At 41.7% G+C, this 18,521-nt stretch overlaps 1 protein-coding gene across 5 annotated transcripts in view; it reads left to right on the top strand.

Annotated features, from left to right (window-relative positions):
* The window catches only part of CHST9 (carbohydrate sulfotransferase 9), a 258,823-nt gene that overhangs the window by 138,135 nt on the left and 102,167 nt on the right, over positions 1-18,521 (top strand). For 3 of the 5 annotated variants that reach the window (XM_084778422.1, XM_084778421.1, XM_084778424.1), the window contains one exon: positions 18,251-18,292. The exons of the other annotated variants lie outside the window; for them this stretch is intronic. In XM_084778422.1, coding sequence (XP_084634548.1) covers positions 18,251-18,292 — 42 coding nt within the window. The remainder of the gene's footprint in view (positions 1-18,250; positions 18,293-18,521) is intronic. 5 annotated transcript variants of the gene reach the window in all.

The following is an 18,521-nucleotide window of genomic DNA, read 5'->3' on the forward strand; positions in this document are numbered from 1 at the left end:
ACATATACAAACTCATGGAAACTGAAAAACTCCCTACTCACTAACCACTTGGTTAGGGACAAAAAGAAAAAGAAGTTAAAGACTTCCTAGAATCAAATGAAAATGAAGATACAACATACCCAAACTTATGGGACACAATGAAAGCAGTGCTAAGAGAAAATTCATAGCACATATCCCTTCATAAAGAAATTGGAGCGATCCCATACTGTCAACTTAACATCACACCTGAAAGCTCTAGAACAAAAAGAATAAGACACATCTAATAGGAGTAGATGGCTGGAAATAGTCAAATTTAGGGCTGAAACCAATAAGTTAGAAACAAAAAGAACAATTCAAAGAATCAGTGTAACAAAAATCTGATTCTTTGAGAAAATCAACCAGATAGACAAACCCCTAGTCAAACTAAAAGGCAGGGGAAGTGTATTCAAATCAACAAAATCAGAAACGAAAGGGGAGACATAATGACAGACACTGAGGAAATCCAAAGAATAATTAGGTCTTACTTCAAAAGCATATATGTCACAATATTAGAAAATTTAAATGAAATGGACAATTTTCTTGATAGCTACCAATTACCAAAATTTAATAAAGGTAAACAAATTAAACAGTCCTCTCTCTCTCTCTCTCTCTCTCTCTCTCTCTCTCTCTCTCTCTCTCTCTGTCCTATATCTCTTAAGGAAATAGAAACAGACACGAAAAGCCTCCCAACCAAAAAAGTCCCAGGGCTATATGGATTCAGCACAGAATTCTACTAGACCTTCCAAGAAGAGCTGATACCAATTCCCTTTTTTATTAATTTATTCAGATTATATCTAAATTGTTATCCCATCACTTGTATCATCTCATTCCTCCCTCCCTCCTGATTTCACCCTATTCCCCTCCCCTAGGTCTATGACTGAGGGGGAACTCCTCCTCCACTATATGGTCATAGGCTATCAAGTCTCTTGGGCCCAGGGGGCTCTACTCAAACTACTGCACTAACCAAGGACAATACAAGTAGTGCACATCAAATCCCTACTCTGATCTAGCCAATGGACAGGACATTCTCCACAGTTATGTGGAGAGTGGGGACTGACTCTGACATGAACTCTGGTGCCCCATATTTGACCACCTCTCCTTGGTGAGGAGGCCTGGCGGCACTCAAAGAAAGAATAAGTAGGCTCCCAATTCTCTTTAAAGTATTCTACAAAACAGAAACAGAAGGAATGTTACAAAACTCATTCTATGAGGCCACCATCACCTTAATAACTAAACCATACAAAGACTCAATAAAGAAAGGGAATTTCAGATCAGTTTCCCCTATGAATATTGATGATGCAAAAATATTCAATAATACTCACAAAATGAACCCAAGAATACATTAAAAATATCATTCACCATGACCAAGTAGACTTCATCCCAGGCATGCCAGGGTGGTTCAATATACAGAAATCCATCAATGTAATCATCATATAAACAAACTGAAAGGAAAAAACACATGATCATCTCCTTGGATACTGAAAAAGCATTTGACAAAATCCAATACCTATTCATGTTAAAAGTTCTTGGAAAGATCAGGGATATAAGGCACATACCTAAACACAGTGAAGGCAATATACAGCAAATCAATACCCAATATCAAACTAAATGGAAAGAAACTTAAAAAAATTCTACTGAAATCAGGGACCTGACAAGGCTGTTCACTCTCGCTATGTCTCTTAAATATAGTACTTGAGGTCCTATCTAGAGCAGTAAGACAGGAAATCAAAGGGATACAAATTGGAAAGGAGAAAGTCAAATTATCCCTATTCCCAGATGATATGATAGTATACATAAATGACCCAAAAATTATACCAAGGAACTCCTACAGCTGATAAACACCTTCAGCAAAGTGGCTAGATACAAAATCAACTAAAAAAATCAGTAGCCCTCCTGTATACAAATGACAAACAGGCTGAGAAAGAAATCAGGGAAACAACATCCTTCACAATAGCCATAAATAATAAAGTATCTTTGTGTAACTCTAACCAAGCAAGTGAAAGACTTGTATGAAAAATACTTCAAGTCTGTGAAGAAAGAAATTGAAGAAGATGTCAAAAGATGGAAAGATCTGATATGCTCAGGGATAGGTAGGATTAAAATAGTAAAAACGGCCATCTTACCAAAAGCAATCTACAGATTCAGTGCAATTCCCATCAAATTTCCAACACAATTCTTTACAGACCTTGAAAAAACTCTAAACTTTATATTTTAAAAACTCTGATTGGCTAAGACAATCCTATACAATAGAAGATCTTCTGGAGTTATCTGCTTCCCTGATCTCAAGCTGTACTATAAAACAAAAGTAATAAAAACTACATGGCACTGGCATAGAAACAGACATGTATGTATTTATGTATGTGTGTGTGTGTGTGTGTGTGTGTGTAGATATATGAAATCAAAAACCCAGAATTAAACCCACACACCTATGGATACTTGATATTTGACAAGGAATCCAAAACCATAGAGTGGGAAAAGATAGCATCTTCAACAAATGGTGCTGGTCTAACTGAATGTCTACATGTAGGAAAATGCAAACAGACTCAAGTCCAAGTGGATTAAAAGCCTCAATATAACACCAGACACATTAAATCTGTTAGAAGAAAAAGTGGAGACGAGCCTCGAGTTCTTTTGCACAGGAGACAACATCTTGAACAGAACACCAACAGCTTAGGCCCTAAGATCAACCATTAATAATGAGACCTCATGAAACTGAAAACCTTCTGTAAGGTAAAGAACACTGTCAACAGACCAAAGTGAGAGCCTACAGATTGGGAAACGATCTTCACCCACCCTACATCTGGTAGAGAGCTAATATCCAAAATATATAAAGAACTCAAGAAATTAAGCACCACCAAACTAAATAATCCAATTTAAAAACAGGGTACAGAATTAAACAGAAAATTCTCAACAGAGGAATATTGAATGGCTAAGAAACACTTAAAGAAATGTTCAGTATCCTTAGTCGCCAGGGACCAGTCAGAATGGTTAAGATCAAAAGTTCAAGTTACAGCACATACTGGCGAGGATGTGAAAATTCCCTCCATTGCTGGTGGGAATACAAACTTGTACACTTTGGAAATCAATCTGGTGCTTTCTCAGAAAATTGGGAATAGTGCTACCTCAATACCCAGCTAAACTACTCCTGTGCATATGCCTAAAAGATGCTCCACCATACCACAAGTATATTTGCTCAACTATGTTCATAGCAGCTTTATTCATAATAGACAGAATCTGGAAACAACCTAGATGTCCCTCAAGTGAAAAATGGATAAAAAAAAAAACTATAGTACATTTAAACAATGGAGTACTACTCAGCTATTAAAAACAAAGAAATCTTTCAATTTTTCAGGCAAATGGATGGAACTATAAATGATCATCTTGAGTGAGGTAACCCAGAGTCAGAAAGACATGCATGTTATATCACTTATAAGCAGATATTAGCCACATAATATCCACACTGCAATACACAGACATAAAGAAGCTGAATAACATGGAGCAACCTAGGGAGGATGCTTAATTCTCATTCAGAAGGGTGGAAGCAGTTGAAGAGAAGGAACAGGATGGGAACCTACCATAGAGGTCCTCTGAAGGACGCCACCCAGTGAGGGATGAAAGCAGATGCTGAGACTCACAGCCAAACTTAAGGGTGGAGCACAGAGAATCTATGGAAGAGTTGGGGCATAGAAGATCCTGGAGGGAACAGGAGTTCCACAAGGAGACCATTGGAGGCAACAGCCAAGGCTGAGGATGGGGTGCTGCAGAGACTGATGTACCAAGGACCATGCATGGTGAAGACCCAAACCCTCTGTTCAGATGGAACTGAAAGGCAGCACAGTCTCCTTATGGGGTCCCTAGTATAGGGAGCAGGGGCTGCCTCTGACATGGACTCTGGTGCCCACTCCTTGATCACTTTCTCCTCTCACAGTGGCCTTGCCAGGCCACAGGGGAAGAGGGTAAAGGCAGCCCAGATTAGACTTGAAAGACTCCTTTCTGAGGACTAGAGGAAGGATGAGGGGTGCTGAGGAAGGCAGGGTGGGACCTGGAGATGATGAGGGAGGGGGGTCAACACAATTGTTGACCACCTCCCAAAAATAAAGGTTTATATGCCATTTCCAGTGTCTCAGTCATCCAGGCTTTCTGCATAGGAGAACAGTGGCAGCTGTTGTGCTTAAGAGAAACAGATGTGCAGTGACTTCTCAGGAATTGCACAGGCATTTGCAAACTATCAAATGATGCCAACCTGACCTTAATAGACATGTTTGCACACTCTCTGCAGCATAATGCTCCATATCCAAAACTTTTACTTGTCTTGATCCCATATGTAACTGTGGTTGTTGTTTTGTAAAATACTAACTAGATGACACTATGATTTAACTAAAACAGTTTTGGACAAAAGGGTATGAATTAAAACTGACAAAAATATTTTTAGCCATTGAGTACATTAGAAAGTCATCCTCTTCTTTGCTTAACCCAGGGCAAAAGTACATAATAATTTTTAAGGTAAACAATAAATTAATTCCTAGAATTCAATTTACTTTTCCAGTGTTCATCTAAAACACAAGAAAACAAACTTCTTCATCTGTGTGAGGAAACAGATCAAAAAAGAACAAACTGATTGACTGATTTTTCAAATTCTTAGCAGAATCTTAAATCACACCTCCCTAATTTATGTGAACAAAGTCCTGGTTTCATGGCATAATGCAACTAACATCCTGTTCTTGGTTTTTAAACTATAGTTGTGATATTTGAATCTCAACAAATGACTCAGGAAGCCTTGCATACACTTGCTTTGCAGCAGTTTTATAGGTCAGAGACAAAATCTTTGAGCTATTATAAAAATCAAACAAAAGCTAAATGACCCTGAAACATACACTTTATTATCCTCTATTTTAAAATAATGTATAAGATTTGGTTGCAGAAATGTATGCAGCAAAGTGATGCCTCAGCCAATTTGCACATTGTTTTCAATCTTTTTTCTTCAAAGGACACTGTGTTGTGTTAGTTTAAACACTGAAAGATCTGTATAGGATAAGCCAGAAATCAAATGAAATTCACCATTGTCACTCCTGTGAAAATGTCAAAGGAAGAGCTTTGCCCTGGCTATAAAGATTTGCATATAAGATGACAAGTAGGAAGGAGCATGGTTCATGTTTACTGATGGAAATGGAAATGCCAAGGCCAAGTTGCAATCCATTTGGAATTCTTTTTAAAAAAATCACTTAACTGCAGAATTTATATAAGAAGACCTAATAATGCTGTAAGTGACACTACATCACTTGTCTCTGATGATGAGTGTCTGTAGAAGAGAGAGAGCAAATATGCCCCTAAACACCTAAGTGACCTTGAGCCAAGGGACAGAAGGACACAAAACTAATACTCAGCTCAGATCTTTCAAAAAAGTAAAGACACAGCAGCTGTTGAGAAGCTCATTTTTTCTCTTCTGGCATCAAGCATTCAGGAGATTGGCCACACACAGCATTGTACAGACAGTTAACAATAGCGTATTGTACACTCAAGTCCTGTTTAAGGGCAGATTCCATATTCTGTGCTCTTACTACAGTAAAAATCCAACAAAAACTGAACATCCAAGTTTTACCCAGCAGGTTACCTGTTTTCAGGTACATTCTAAAGAAGTGCACAGTGTCAAGCCTTGCCTTGGAGTTTATTAGAGATTTAGGACATGCTGGGTCCACCTAGCAGGTGAGGAGTGTTGACACCATTTGCTCTGTCTGAAGTAGAAAGAGAGAGAATGACATTAAGAAATGAGGCTTTCTAAGTGTCCCTCAGTAGAAGAATGGATACAGAAGCTGTGGTACATTTACACCATGGAATACTACTCAGCTATTAAAAACAAGGAATTCCCAAAATTTGTGGACAAATGGATTGAACTAGAAATGATCATAATGAGTGAGCTAACACAGAAGCAGAGAGACTCAAATAGTATATACTCACTTATAACTGGACACTAGCCCAAGGGGCAGGTCCCATGAAAGTCATCACTTACCAGGAAAGTGGGATAGAGGTAAAGACATCCTAAGGTAAGGCAAGTATAGGAGATAGAGAAATAGACAGATCCAGAGGGTCCTAGAAACATATAAGAAGAACACTATGATGGGCACAGGGGTCCTGCTCAATCTATGGCACCAACCAAGGACAATACATGCAGTCATCATCAAACCCCTATCCAGATCTAGCCAAGGGACAGGACATTCTCCACAGTTAAGTGGAGACTGGAGACTGACTTTCACATGAACTCTGGTGCCCCATATTTGGCTATGTCCCCTTGATGGGGAGGCCCAATAGCACTCGGAGGAAGGATAGCAGACTGCCAAGAAGAAACTTGATACCCTAGCATCATATTCAAGGGGAGGAGGTCCCCCTCAGTCACAGCCATAGGGAAGAGGAATGGGGTGAAAGTGGGAGGGAGAGAGGAATGGGAGGATGCACGGGATGGGATAACAATTGAGATGTAATATGAATGATTTTATTTTTCAATTTAAAAAATATAAAAAAAGAATTGAGGCTTTCTTTTTTCTCACATTTTCACATATTTAAAAATATTCTTAATAAAATACAGAAATTTTTAAATAAAGCAAGCTAGACATGCTTCTGCTTCCCCTTCTGTGAAAATGCTGTCATGTTACATTATATGTTATATATGTATATATATATATATATATATATATATATATATATATATATGATACATTACATATGATATATCATATACTACAAATGGCATATCATATCATATTGGGCTGGGCAAGAAGATTGCTCTCAGATCTGTCAGACAAGCAAGAGGCAAGCAAGATTTCTTTTTAATGTTCCATCTTTATTTTCTCCTTATAATTGTAGATAAGGGGGAGATGAAAATCTATTCATTCTCAGCTTGGGGCACACATACAAGTGAGTGTGTGAGCATCATTCTTACCAGAATAATTAAAATCAAACCACCTCCCCCTTTTAGAAAACATATTATCAAAAACACAGATGATGCCAAGCTGCAGGAATACATAGTGAGGGGACAGCTGCACTGTGCTTCTGGGTGACCAGGATGGTACAACGCTGTGGAAAACAGAAGATCACACAAGGAAACCACAGTGTGTTCCAGAAACATCATTCCTGGTGTACCTGCAAGAAGCTCAAACCAGTATTCATAGGGATGCAGTAAACTGTGAACTTTGTCTAATTTGAGGTAACTTTCTTCAGCAGGCACTGTTTCCCATTTGTCATTATCTAGCTAGGAATAATATATCTGAATTTGGTGGTTATACGTAGGACACCATGTTAGGTAAACCTCTTTGAGGAGATGGCATCTGAAAAGATCCTTGACAAGTTTGAAGGAGCTAACTATGAGAATATTTTGGAAAAGAGGAAACGGCAAGTGCAAAGGCCCTCAGGAAGGACAGATTTGGTTGACCAAAGTAAAAGTGTGGTGAGAGTGTGACGAACATGGCAAACGCAAGGCCAGCACCCCACTTACGTAACTGTGTATGGGGTTCAGGCATTATGTCATCCACAACAGCAAATCACTGGCTAATTTTAAACAAGGGGATGGGGTAATTTTTCCTGTTAAACTCTCAGATGTAGAAGAGAGTTTTAGAAAACAAAGTGGGAAGAAGATACCATTTAGAAAGCTGTTGAAGTAAGCCATTAGAAAGTGAAATGGTCTGGACCAAAAGGAGTTCAGGAGAAATAATGAGATGCTATCAAAGTTAGAATAGATTTCTGAAGTAGCAATGGATCAGACAAGGGACAGGTTAGGGAGGAGTGACAAAGGTTGGGCAAGTCAGGCTGAGCAGCACTGGGACGTAAGAGGACAGTGTTGCAGGGGAAGGGACTGAAGTGAGAAGGAGTTTCTATTTGCATATTTTAAATGTCAAATGACTATTACCTATCAAGCAAAGATGCATCTTCAATATTCCTGACTTCATCTAGAGCAGTGGTTCTCAGCCTTCCTCGTGCTGCAGCCCTTTAATACAGTCCCCCCATGTATGGTGACCCCCCAATCATCAAACTATTTTCATTGCCACCTCATAATCATAATTTTGCCACTGTTATGAATCATAATCCAAATATCTAATATGCGAGATACCTGATACTGCAGCTCCTGTTGGGGTCTCAAGCCCCAGACTGAGAACCACTGATCTAGGCCAAGGATAATGGTGATAAAAAACCAAAGAAGGACCCATGGGAATAGAAGAAGTTGCTGAGTTAGAAAACTCTGTGAAGACTAACGAGCAGACGCTTGCCATGTGAGGGACAGACAGAGCCTGAATGGCAGAGGCACACTGAGATGTGTGCCGCTTCGGAAGTGACAAGGGGACTTTGCACTAGAGACATTTAGGAGATTTCAAAGTAACCAGTGCTAGCCTCGCACTCATCAAAGCCTACAAAATGATTACTCTAAGCAGTATAGTGCACAGATAAGGCTATCTTGGATCGAAAGAAAATGCTGACAGGGATTATGTTGTTTGCAAAGCAATGATGAAAATGAACACATATGCACACTCACACACATACACAACAAGCAAAAAAAAAATCTTCATAGGTCAAACACCCCCGTGAACCAAGTACATTTTTAAATGGGGTACAGTACCCAGCCAGAGTCTAAACAGAGACAGCATTATATGTGAATGCAAGTTTCACACCCAACTCACAGCTGCCCACGAGGATGATAAAGGACTCAGAACCGAGACTTTGCTCTGGAGCATGCAGTGCACAGGTTGGCAAATAGGTCAAATCCCTATATTTCCCAGTAGAATTTGGGTTGCGTTATTAGACACTCATAAGCAGTAGAGGCCGACATAACAAGCCAGGAGCTTTAGAAGCAAGGCACTGTGGTGGACTGACAACTGTGTGCTGGGCTAATTTGCGAAGCCTAGTGCTTCAAACTCTGAAGACCCTGTCACACAGCCTCCTTGTGACTATACAGGCTCCCATGTCTGGGAGGAATTCCCAGGATTATTTGGTGCTAGTTTTTCATTTAACAAATGAGCTAGATACAGCCCTGAGAGGTTCACTTTGTAAAGGTCAGGCCACTGCTTTCAGGCAGAGCCTGTGATAATGCTGGAAGTGCTCCTGCTGCCCCCGTTACTATGTACTGAGCTCTTTTCAAAAGGAACGAAGCTAATTTCACATCTGCCCTTTGGATGCCATGAAGTTCTGTCTATTCCTGGAGGGAGTCAAGAGCAAAGGTTAGGAGGGCAGGCTGTACTCAAACTATCAGGACAGAGTCCTTGTTTGGCCCCTTAAGGTCGTATGACCTTAACCTCACTCAGCTTGGTCATCTTAGACATGATATAGAAACCATAATAGTTTTCTCACAGAGCTGTTATGAAGGAAAAGTGACCTGACACTCACCAAGAGAAGCTAATATCTAGGCCATGGTAGGGTCAGAGTAAAGTTTAGCAATAGGTATAATTTTATATAATCTATGTTTTATTATTTAGCATGGAAATTTTAATAACAAACCCAAATGCACACTATTCATAAGCACAAAACAAGTGTGGGGTTTGTGAGTGACAGACGAAGAAAGAAATGAAGGAAGAAGGGGCAAGAAGCAGGATGGAAGAAAGGAGGAGGAAGTGGAGGACATGATGACAGAGGGAGGGAGAGAGGGAGGAAGGGAAGGAGGGAGGGAGGGAGGGAGGGAGGGAGGGAGGGAGGAAAGGAAGGGAGAAGAAAGGGATGGATAGTCTGGTGTCTAAAGTTCAGTCATCACCTCTTTCATATTCTGAATGTGGAAACAGAACAGATATTTTTAGGGTTTAGGATACATGGTCTGTACATGTGTCAGAATGTGGAGAAAGTGGCATGTCACTATGCACTAAGCAGGCCAGTCCCTGTCAGGACTTCCTGTGGTTTCTGTGGTGACTGTTGCCACTGTTGTGGGAGTTCTTGTGAGGCTGTCACTGGTTCAGAGAGAGGGGGCACGGAGGAAGGAGGGAGGGAGCAAGTGAGAGGGAGCCTTTCCTCCAGGAGGCTGGAGGTGGCAGACAGTTGATACAAGTGGATGTTCTCAACAGAAGCTGCATTAAGCCACGTCATTTACAGCCAGGACCTGCACTGGGTACCTCTGTGACCTAGACAGGTCACTGTCATCCCTGAGCCACCATAAGGACAGAGGTAATATTTACCAGGCAAAGTTAAGGGATAAGTAAGTTGATAAAGCTAAAGGGCTTGGCCTGCCATGCAGTTCACCTCTGAGCTGTGACCAGCCTGCCCAACATACAACAATTCTTGTGCCACCACTGTGCACACAGAGATGAAGCCATCATCCATGCCTATTTAAGAAAGACTAGAACTTTCAGAGGCAGAAGAAAGAGATCCAGGTGTTTTAGGCTTGAGATAGAGATAACATAGCCTGGAGACTTCTAGACGTGGTGTGAGAGAGCCCCGAGCCACACAAGTGAGCAGAAAGCCTGTTTTAGGCAAATGTAGAGATAAACCGACTCCTTTCACCATGGAAACTAAATTGAGGCATTCAAGAGGAGACTAATGCCAGTAAAACTGTTTTTTAAACAGCTAACTAATTTGGTACATCAAGGTGAAAATGGATCAGCAGTAGGTGTTTGGAGGCAGATGTGTTAGGTCTTGCTTAGCTAGCCTTAATAGTCTTGGCTAGAACACTGCTGGTGAGCATAACGTTTTCAAAGAAGGAAAGAGTAAGTCAGTATGAGATGTGGAGCAAAAGGATCAAGGGGAGAGGCTAGAAGAGAGTGTGGTAACAAGGTGCTGCGCTGTGCCAGAGCTGCACTCGTGAATGGCAGGAAGCGCTGTCTGTGTAAGTATACACACGTGTGCAAGCTCAGGCGGGGCCACTGCAGAAAGGATTGCACATTTCATTTAAGGTTAGCTGCATTGATCCATCAATAACCCACCCTCCTGGATGCTAGAATTTGGAGAAGTGAAGGAAGGTTAAAGATTTTCCAGAGAGGTTAATGTTAGCAACACACGCACACGCGCACACACACACACACACACACACACACACACACACACATTCAAACACATACATATACCCACACTCTCACACATTCATACTCACACACATACATGTGCACACTCACACAACCACACACATGCACACTCATGCATATATACAAACATACACAGATACATAACATACATATTTAGAGCTGGATCAAACATAGATAAGATAAGATAAGAGTGAAAGAGATGGTTTGTTCCTTTTATGATGGAGGGGGTGGCATGAAACTCTTGAGTCGGAGGTCAGAGGACAGTGTTCAGGAGTCAGTTGTCACCTTCCATGTGAGTACTAAGGGTCAAAATCAAGTCTTCAGGCTTCGTGGCAAGCAACTTTACCCACTAAGCCACCTGGCAGAACCAACAGTCAGAGCTCTGTCTGATCATGTGTCAGCGGTGAGGCTAGCTAGCTCACCAGCCTGTACCTAGTGAGCAGCCACCAAGCCCATAGGGGGCCAGGCTTAGGAAAGCACTATGAAAAACAGTATTAAATAATATAGCATTATGTGGAAAATCGTGAATGACTGATTCCTAAGAACTGTTTACCTTTTGTCCTGTCTCCTGGAATTACAAACCAAAGATAAACATGAAAACATTTTATAGATGGAAGAGTTTGGAGACCCCTGGGGTAGCTGACAGTCTGGCCCAGCCAGGGGCTCAAGTGTCCTGGCCTTCACAGTGCTCTTCTTTTTGAGGCTGCCTCTTGGGCTTGCCCCATGCACAGCCCTCATGGTGGCATTCTCTTCTCACTGCTTGATACAGAGCATGTGCTGGGTCCTCCCGTGGGGGACCTGTCTTGACCACGCCCTTTGCTGGCAGAGTGACAGGCCAGAACGCTGCCTCTTCTGCAGCAGAGCCTGGCTTTACAAAGGATGCCCTTCAAGCATGTTCCTCAAACACAGCTTCTGAGGCTCACCCTGCTTCCTTCTTTCTGATCGGTGCTTCCTTTTAACTGACTAACCAACTCTGCAATCTTCACTAAACTGACAAAGCCCCTTACTCATACAGCCCCACATGGTCCTGCCATGCTGTAGAGCATCCTTCTTTCATAATCACCTTCCTAAAACTAGTGAAGCAAGATGCATTTTCTGTAAATCCCACCGATGGCAATAATTATGTCTGCAGCTGACATAAACCTGGACACCTCACTTTGAAAGTGTAGACAAGTAATGGCCCAGGGTATAAATATTTGGAAGCACTGATAACAAACCCTCAAAAGAGGGATGGATAGCCATTTGAGATCTTAAACTTTTAATGAAATCCTCACAAAGACAGAGAAGTCTTGGTTTGGCTCTACATTTCTTCTGAAAAAAAAAATCCTTGGAAAATGCCAAGGGAAAAAAATGGAGAAAGGGCTCAACTCAAACTGAAATCACCTGTGCTTGCCAAGAAAGCTGTCGCTACTCAGGCAGAACAGCTGCTGCAATGCTCCCTCGTCAGGCAGGCAGAAACTTCCTCAAAATTGGGGCTTCCACAGGCTTAGCCAGAGCAGAACTTGAGAGACATAGAAGCTGCGGGATCCAGAAGAGCAGAAGGAAGGGTGCGGTGAGGTCAGCATCACCTACCTCACTGCCTTTGCTGTTCACCCTTATATGCATTTTTAAGCTCCACCCCATCCTTGGTTCCCCCACAGGACCATTGGGTTATTCTGCATTGTTTATTGTTTGCTAGTAAGAGGTCATGCCCTTTCGGGGTTTCTCAATTTCAGAACTACAAAAGCCAGTTCTTTGTGCCCTATTAGCAAACAAAATGGGTTTGCTAAAACCCAGCCCCAACCCCCGCTTTCAGTTGAATCAGTCAAGTATGAAGTCTAGAAATATCTGGGTTAAGTCAAAGAAACCACAGGCTCTTTTGAAAATTCCTAAGACAAACTGCTCTCTGCTGCTCTGGTCTCCCGCCGACCACTCTTCTCTATTTTTCTGCCTCCTCTTTGAGGTGGGCAAGTGCACTGGATCCTGAGGAACAATGAAATAGAGTAAAAAAGTCACACTGCACCAAACTCTAGATTCACCTTAGTTTTGCAGTCTTAAGAAAAATAATAGGCATACTCAATGTCTTCCTTCTTCTCACATTTTAACGTTTAACTTCAATATTTTTAAAAATACATACATATCCAACTCTACGTACTCTGTGCCTCATATTTGACCATTTTCCCTGAAGGGGAAGACCTGGTGGCACTCAGAGGAAGGACAGCAGGTTACCAAGAAGAGACTTGATACCCTATGAGCATATACAGGGGGAGGTAATCCCCCTCAGGAACAGTCATAGGGGAGGGGAATAAGGGGAAAATGGGAGGGAGGGAAGAATGGGAGAGTACAAGGGATGAGATAACCATTGAGATGTAACAAGAACAAATTAATAAAATAATATATATCTTGGAAAAAAAGTAAAAAAAATTTTTAAATAAAAATACATACATAAAATATCACACAAAATAGTTCTTTTCCCACCTCCTCTTCAGTGATTTACCTGATGAAGCTCCTGGTTGCCCTGCACAAGACTGTGCCTATCAACAGCTGAGGAGCCCTAACCACCTCCTGATGATCGGTTCACCACCTTACAGTCTCTGTGAAAGGACAATTGTCCTCATCAGTTGTAGTCCAAATAGTGATTTCCCCACCCCTATCCCCACCCCCACCCCTACCCAAGCTCTGCTAGGCAGCTCTGGAGTTGTGGCTGCACCACATATAGTCCTGGTGAAAATAAATGGGTCACAAAACAAAACAAAAAGGCATGGATAAAGAAAGAGCCTGTAGAGAGAAGGCGCCAGAGACAGGAGTAGGTGAGAGGGGGGAGCGCATGGCGGGAGAGCAAACTGAATGTACCATGTATTTGTAAAGAGTTGTCAAAGAACCAGTCTAATCAACAAAAGGCATGCAGAAACACCTGGATCCTTTCCTGCCACACACATGCAGGCTGGTGCTCTCAACAACAAGAGCTCTCCAGGCCACAAGCGGCTACAGGTGAATCAAGAGTCCGTTGAGTTCCTTCCCACACCATCCTTAATAATTTCCTTTGTCCATAAAATAAAGCAGTTACAAATTATAAAAACCAATGACATGCTGACACGCAAGTATGTAAAAAAAAAATAGTTACTGCTTCCACGAATATGTTTTGAAAAGATTTATCAAGTCGAGTGACCATAAGTTATAGACTAAGGAGTCAAGAAGAGAATGGTAAATTATTAGGAAAAAGAAAATGCAAATCTAAAACAATTCTGCTTTGTGCTTTTCAGTTCTTGGTTCATTTCAGAGGAACTGAACTGGGGACCATGAGAGATGACCTCAGATTTGAACTATTTAAGAAAGCGCAAGTCTGGGAACTCGTAGCTTTACTCTCTGCAGTGTTCTTGAGCAATTTCTCTGATGTGAAACATAGGTCCACAGAAAGCACTTGGCAGCATGCCTGCTGCTTAATAACACCCGGTCTCTGTTAGCAGTTAGCACAGTTCTTACTGATCAAATAATTGTATACTCAGCAATTTAAAAGACAAGAGGAGAAGTTACATCAAGATGACGTCATTATTTCAAGAGAAGGAATCAAGACACAATTTTAGCTCTAGCATCTAAACACGACATCGAAGGACCCACACATCTCCACCATGACACTTGTGTTTGTTTTGCATCAAGTAACCATTCTCAAAATAAAGACAGTGTTAATTGCCATATATCTGAATGACTTAGCTGGGAGAGCAAAAGCTGTCTCATTAGTAAGAACTAGGCTTTGGGAAGTGGCAACTGGGGAAACAGCTCGGTGGCTCAAAGCACATGCCACAAAGGCTCTGTCCCCAGCACTTAGGGCTGGTGGTTCCCAACTACCTGTGGTGCGCACCAGAAGTTCTGATGTGTCTGGCCGCCATGATCACTAACAGACAGACACACAGAGACACATAATTAAGCTTTTAGTTTAATCTTAAGGTGAAGACTTTGGAAGTCGCAAATGATCTGCTTCAGCTTTGACAACTGGCTGTGTGGCTTCAGGAAGCTGTGTCACCTTTTCTTGTCTTGGTCTCTTCTATTGGGGGTGGTGACTACTATAACTGCATTAATATTTCATGTGGCCAGGAGATGACTTTGAGATCTTCCAGTGGAAAACACCTACAGTCACACCTGCTTCTCTCACCTGAGTATGAGTTCCTCATGGCTCATTATAATACTCACGCTTTGTTAAACTCTCAGTCCTCCAGATAGAGGCTGGTGAAGTGCTGGGGTTTTAAAAATGGTTTTCCATCGTAACAATGGCTTTCACTTCCAGTTTCAACAGGTGCAGCTAGCTGTACACAAAAGTAAAGCATAATGACTCCTCAGAGTAAAAGATGGGGACAACATAGAAAATTCTAGTTTTGATGCACTGTGCATGTCACCAGTTACATTTTAATACCATATTCAGTTGTAAGCACAATACACAACATGCATTGGACGGGTTGTCAAATGGAAAGATACCCATAGTATTTAGTAAATGTTCAGTTAGCTAGTAAGCCAGTGTGGCCTGAGCACAGCGCCCTAGACTCTTAATACATGGATCTGCTAGAAAAGGGCTGGGGGCGGGGCTGGGACTCTTCAGTTAAGAGTGATCACTGCTTTATCAAAAGACCAGAGTCTGGACTCTAGCACCCACACCAGGGGGCTCACAAACATCTGTAACTCCAGTTGCAAGGAATCTGATGCCCCTTTCTGGTCTTTATGGGCACCTTCACGCACACGTGCACACACACACACACACACACACACACACACACACACGTGATAGTAAGTAGAGTAAGAATGATCTAGAAGTTAGACAGGAACAATGCCTTTGAAGAGCCCACAGTCAACTGCTGTTATTAGGAGATGAGGACAAATATTTTCCCTTGAAAATAGTTTCTAAAACTTCTTTTGTCTTTTTATCAGATTATCAAAATATATGTATCTCTCAAATTTTTAATTTAATTCCACATACATTTATGCTTGACACTGCATTAGATTGGGACAGCTTATAAGGAAGAGTAAAACTGAATCATGGTAGCATTCAGCAACTTTACTGCACAGTGTAGGAGAGGAGCATCGTCTAATTAGTGTAGCTCCACTTGTGATGTGTAGGGGAGACGGAGTAGGCGGGAAAGGGGATGTAGTCACTGAATGAATTCCTTATGTCCCAATGCCACGTTTCCAGATTCACTAAAGTATTGACAGGTGGCTTTACCCTGCCTTGCTACCCCAGCCATTGAGGGGGAGCACATGCCATGCCACATCCTTATGAAACTGACTTGATCATTATAAGCCAGAGAGCTTCAGAACCACACTATTGAGAGCAATCCATTGTGTAACCAGTATGCAAACTACCAGAGATATCATCAAAGATAAAAAGAGTAGATGCACTTGGAACTGGAGTTTCTCCTTTTCCGCAACAATTGAATTATTTCCACCACTGAGTGATGGTGCATGTAAATGACAATGGCATGCTGGGGGATGTGTGGAGGAAGACATGGTATTGAGGTCTAAAGAGTATTCTCATGGCCAAGTGAGGAAGCTGTGACCTTGATGGTGCTGCTGGGACACAGACGAGCAGCTCAAGTCAAGTTGCAATTACACTAAAGTAGGTTGAAGCGGCAGGTTTACATATCAGGTTCCAACCTGTGGGGATCAGCCGTACTGAAGGACTATATTTTATTGATGAGCTGTATAAATGACTTATAAATACCTTCATCCAAAATGCAGAAATTGCTCAATCAGTGGGATGGCTGAGACCTCACATGAGGACACTCTAACCAGTGCAGCTCAGAAAGGCTCCTGGGTGTCTTTCTAAGTCACCCTAAAGCCAGAAACTCACCTCGCTGATGCAAGGATAGCCTGGTATATTTTTAAACAAATGAAATTTGGTGAAAGGCTGATTAAAAAGATAAGAGGAATGAGGATTTGTGGTCTTAATTAGGGCAAGAGAAAGCAGTATTCTAAATGAGTCATGCCGACAGCAGGTTATTTAAATGGAACAGGACACGGCAGAAGCCTAATGTTCCTAGCATGACTTAAGCCACAGCACTTAAGTACTGGTTCATATTTGAAATGACATATTTTGAAGGGATTTTTTTAGGCATTCAGATGGCTACATTTTGTATTTGTACTTTAAATATATAGTACATAGGCAGTATAGCAAATATTCTAAATATAATTAATGCTATGTGTAAAATACATGATATAGTATAAAATATATCATAATACAGTACGTGTGATGTACTCAGGAGGGAGAATTAGAATGCTCTAGGGTGACAAGGATGCTCACAGTCCATGCCTGCGTGGGCCAAGGCTCTCCTCTCCTGTCTCATAAATGAGTTAACACAGCTATGCTACATTTGAGCAACTCAATCTGGCAGAAAAGGCCCTTCTTGCTCATTAGGATGAAAAGAACTTCCGCGAAGCTCTTCCCTGCAGAACTCGCTCCCATTGCTTCTGGATGATATAAGTGACCATGGGTCGCTTCTCTTGGAATCCATATCTGCCTGGATATCAGTTCACTTTGTCCTTCTAGCCTTACACACTAAGGTATCCGATACTGCACCGCAGATCCTCAGATGAACCCAACGTACTTACCCATGTATTCCTGTTCCTCAGCCATGCCTATCCAGAGTACTCAGTTTTGTACAATTTGCCTATGAAATTTCACTATTTGTAAAAAATTTTCATACAGTGTATTTGGATAATATTCTTTCCCTTCCCAAACTCTTCTTCAATCCTCTCTACTTCCCTACCCACACACTTTTTTTTCTCTTCCTCCCTCCCTTCTTCCTCTCAAAAGGAAATCAAACACTAAGACAAATAAACAAAATATCACTAAGGCAAAACAAAAAACCTAAAGTCTCTTCATTGGTCAAGTACTCCTGCCCTAGAGTGTGGCTGATACAATTATCTTAATCAGGATAATAAGAAAGATTAAGAAGTCAGATATCATAGATTAATATGCTGGTAGATTTTAAAGTAAAATGTTAACTCAAGAGAAATCCTCATCTGTGGCGTGACCCATTTCATCCCCAACTTCCCGGCTTCCTCCTTGACACATGTTTATATATGGCAACGTTTGAGAGCAATGCCACATTTCCTAAGGAACACCTAACCTGTCACCAGAAGCCCAAGGGGTGGCATGCTTTGTTTTAGGGCCCCCCTCCCCAGTACTATCCTTGTTAAACGTCTCCATGTGGAAAGTTGTGTTAAATGCCTTTGGCTATGTATGGCACTGATGTAGAAATGCCCTTTCTGTTGTTTGGCAGAATGGCGGCTGGGAGCTCCCTTGCAGCACGTGCCCAGGATCGGTGAGTATCGGCTTCCTCTCACCTCTGCTCCTTAACCTAGCAGAGCACGCAGCACATCTACAGCTCTTACGGCTGCTTCTAAGTACCTGACTGGGGGATGGCGAGCACCAGAAACCACAGCCCACATGCTACTATGGGAGGGGGTGGGGAGTCTCTGAGGGTGAGGAGAGAAACCAGCCGACCAGGACCTCAATCCAAAAGTTTAAAAAAAAAAAAATGAGAGGCTTTG

The sequence above is a fragment of the Acomys minous genome, assembly GCF_964271855.1.
Source record: "Acomys minous genome assembly, chromosome: 4".
In the NCBI taxonomy this organism is placed as follows: Eukaryota; Metazoa; Chordata; class Mammalia; order Rodentia; family Muridae; genus Acomys; species Acomys minous.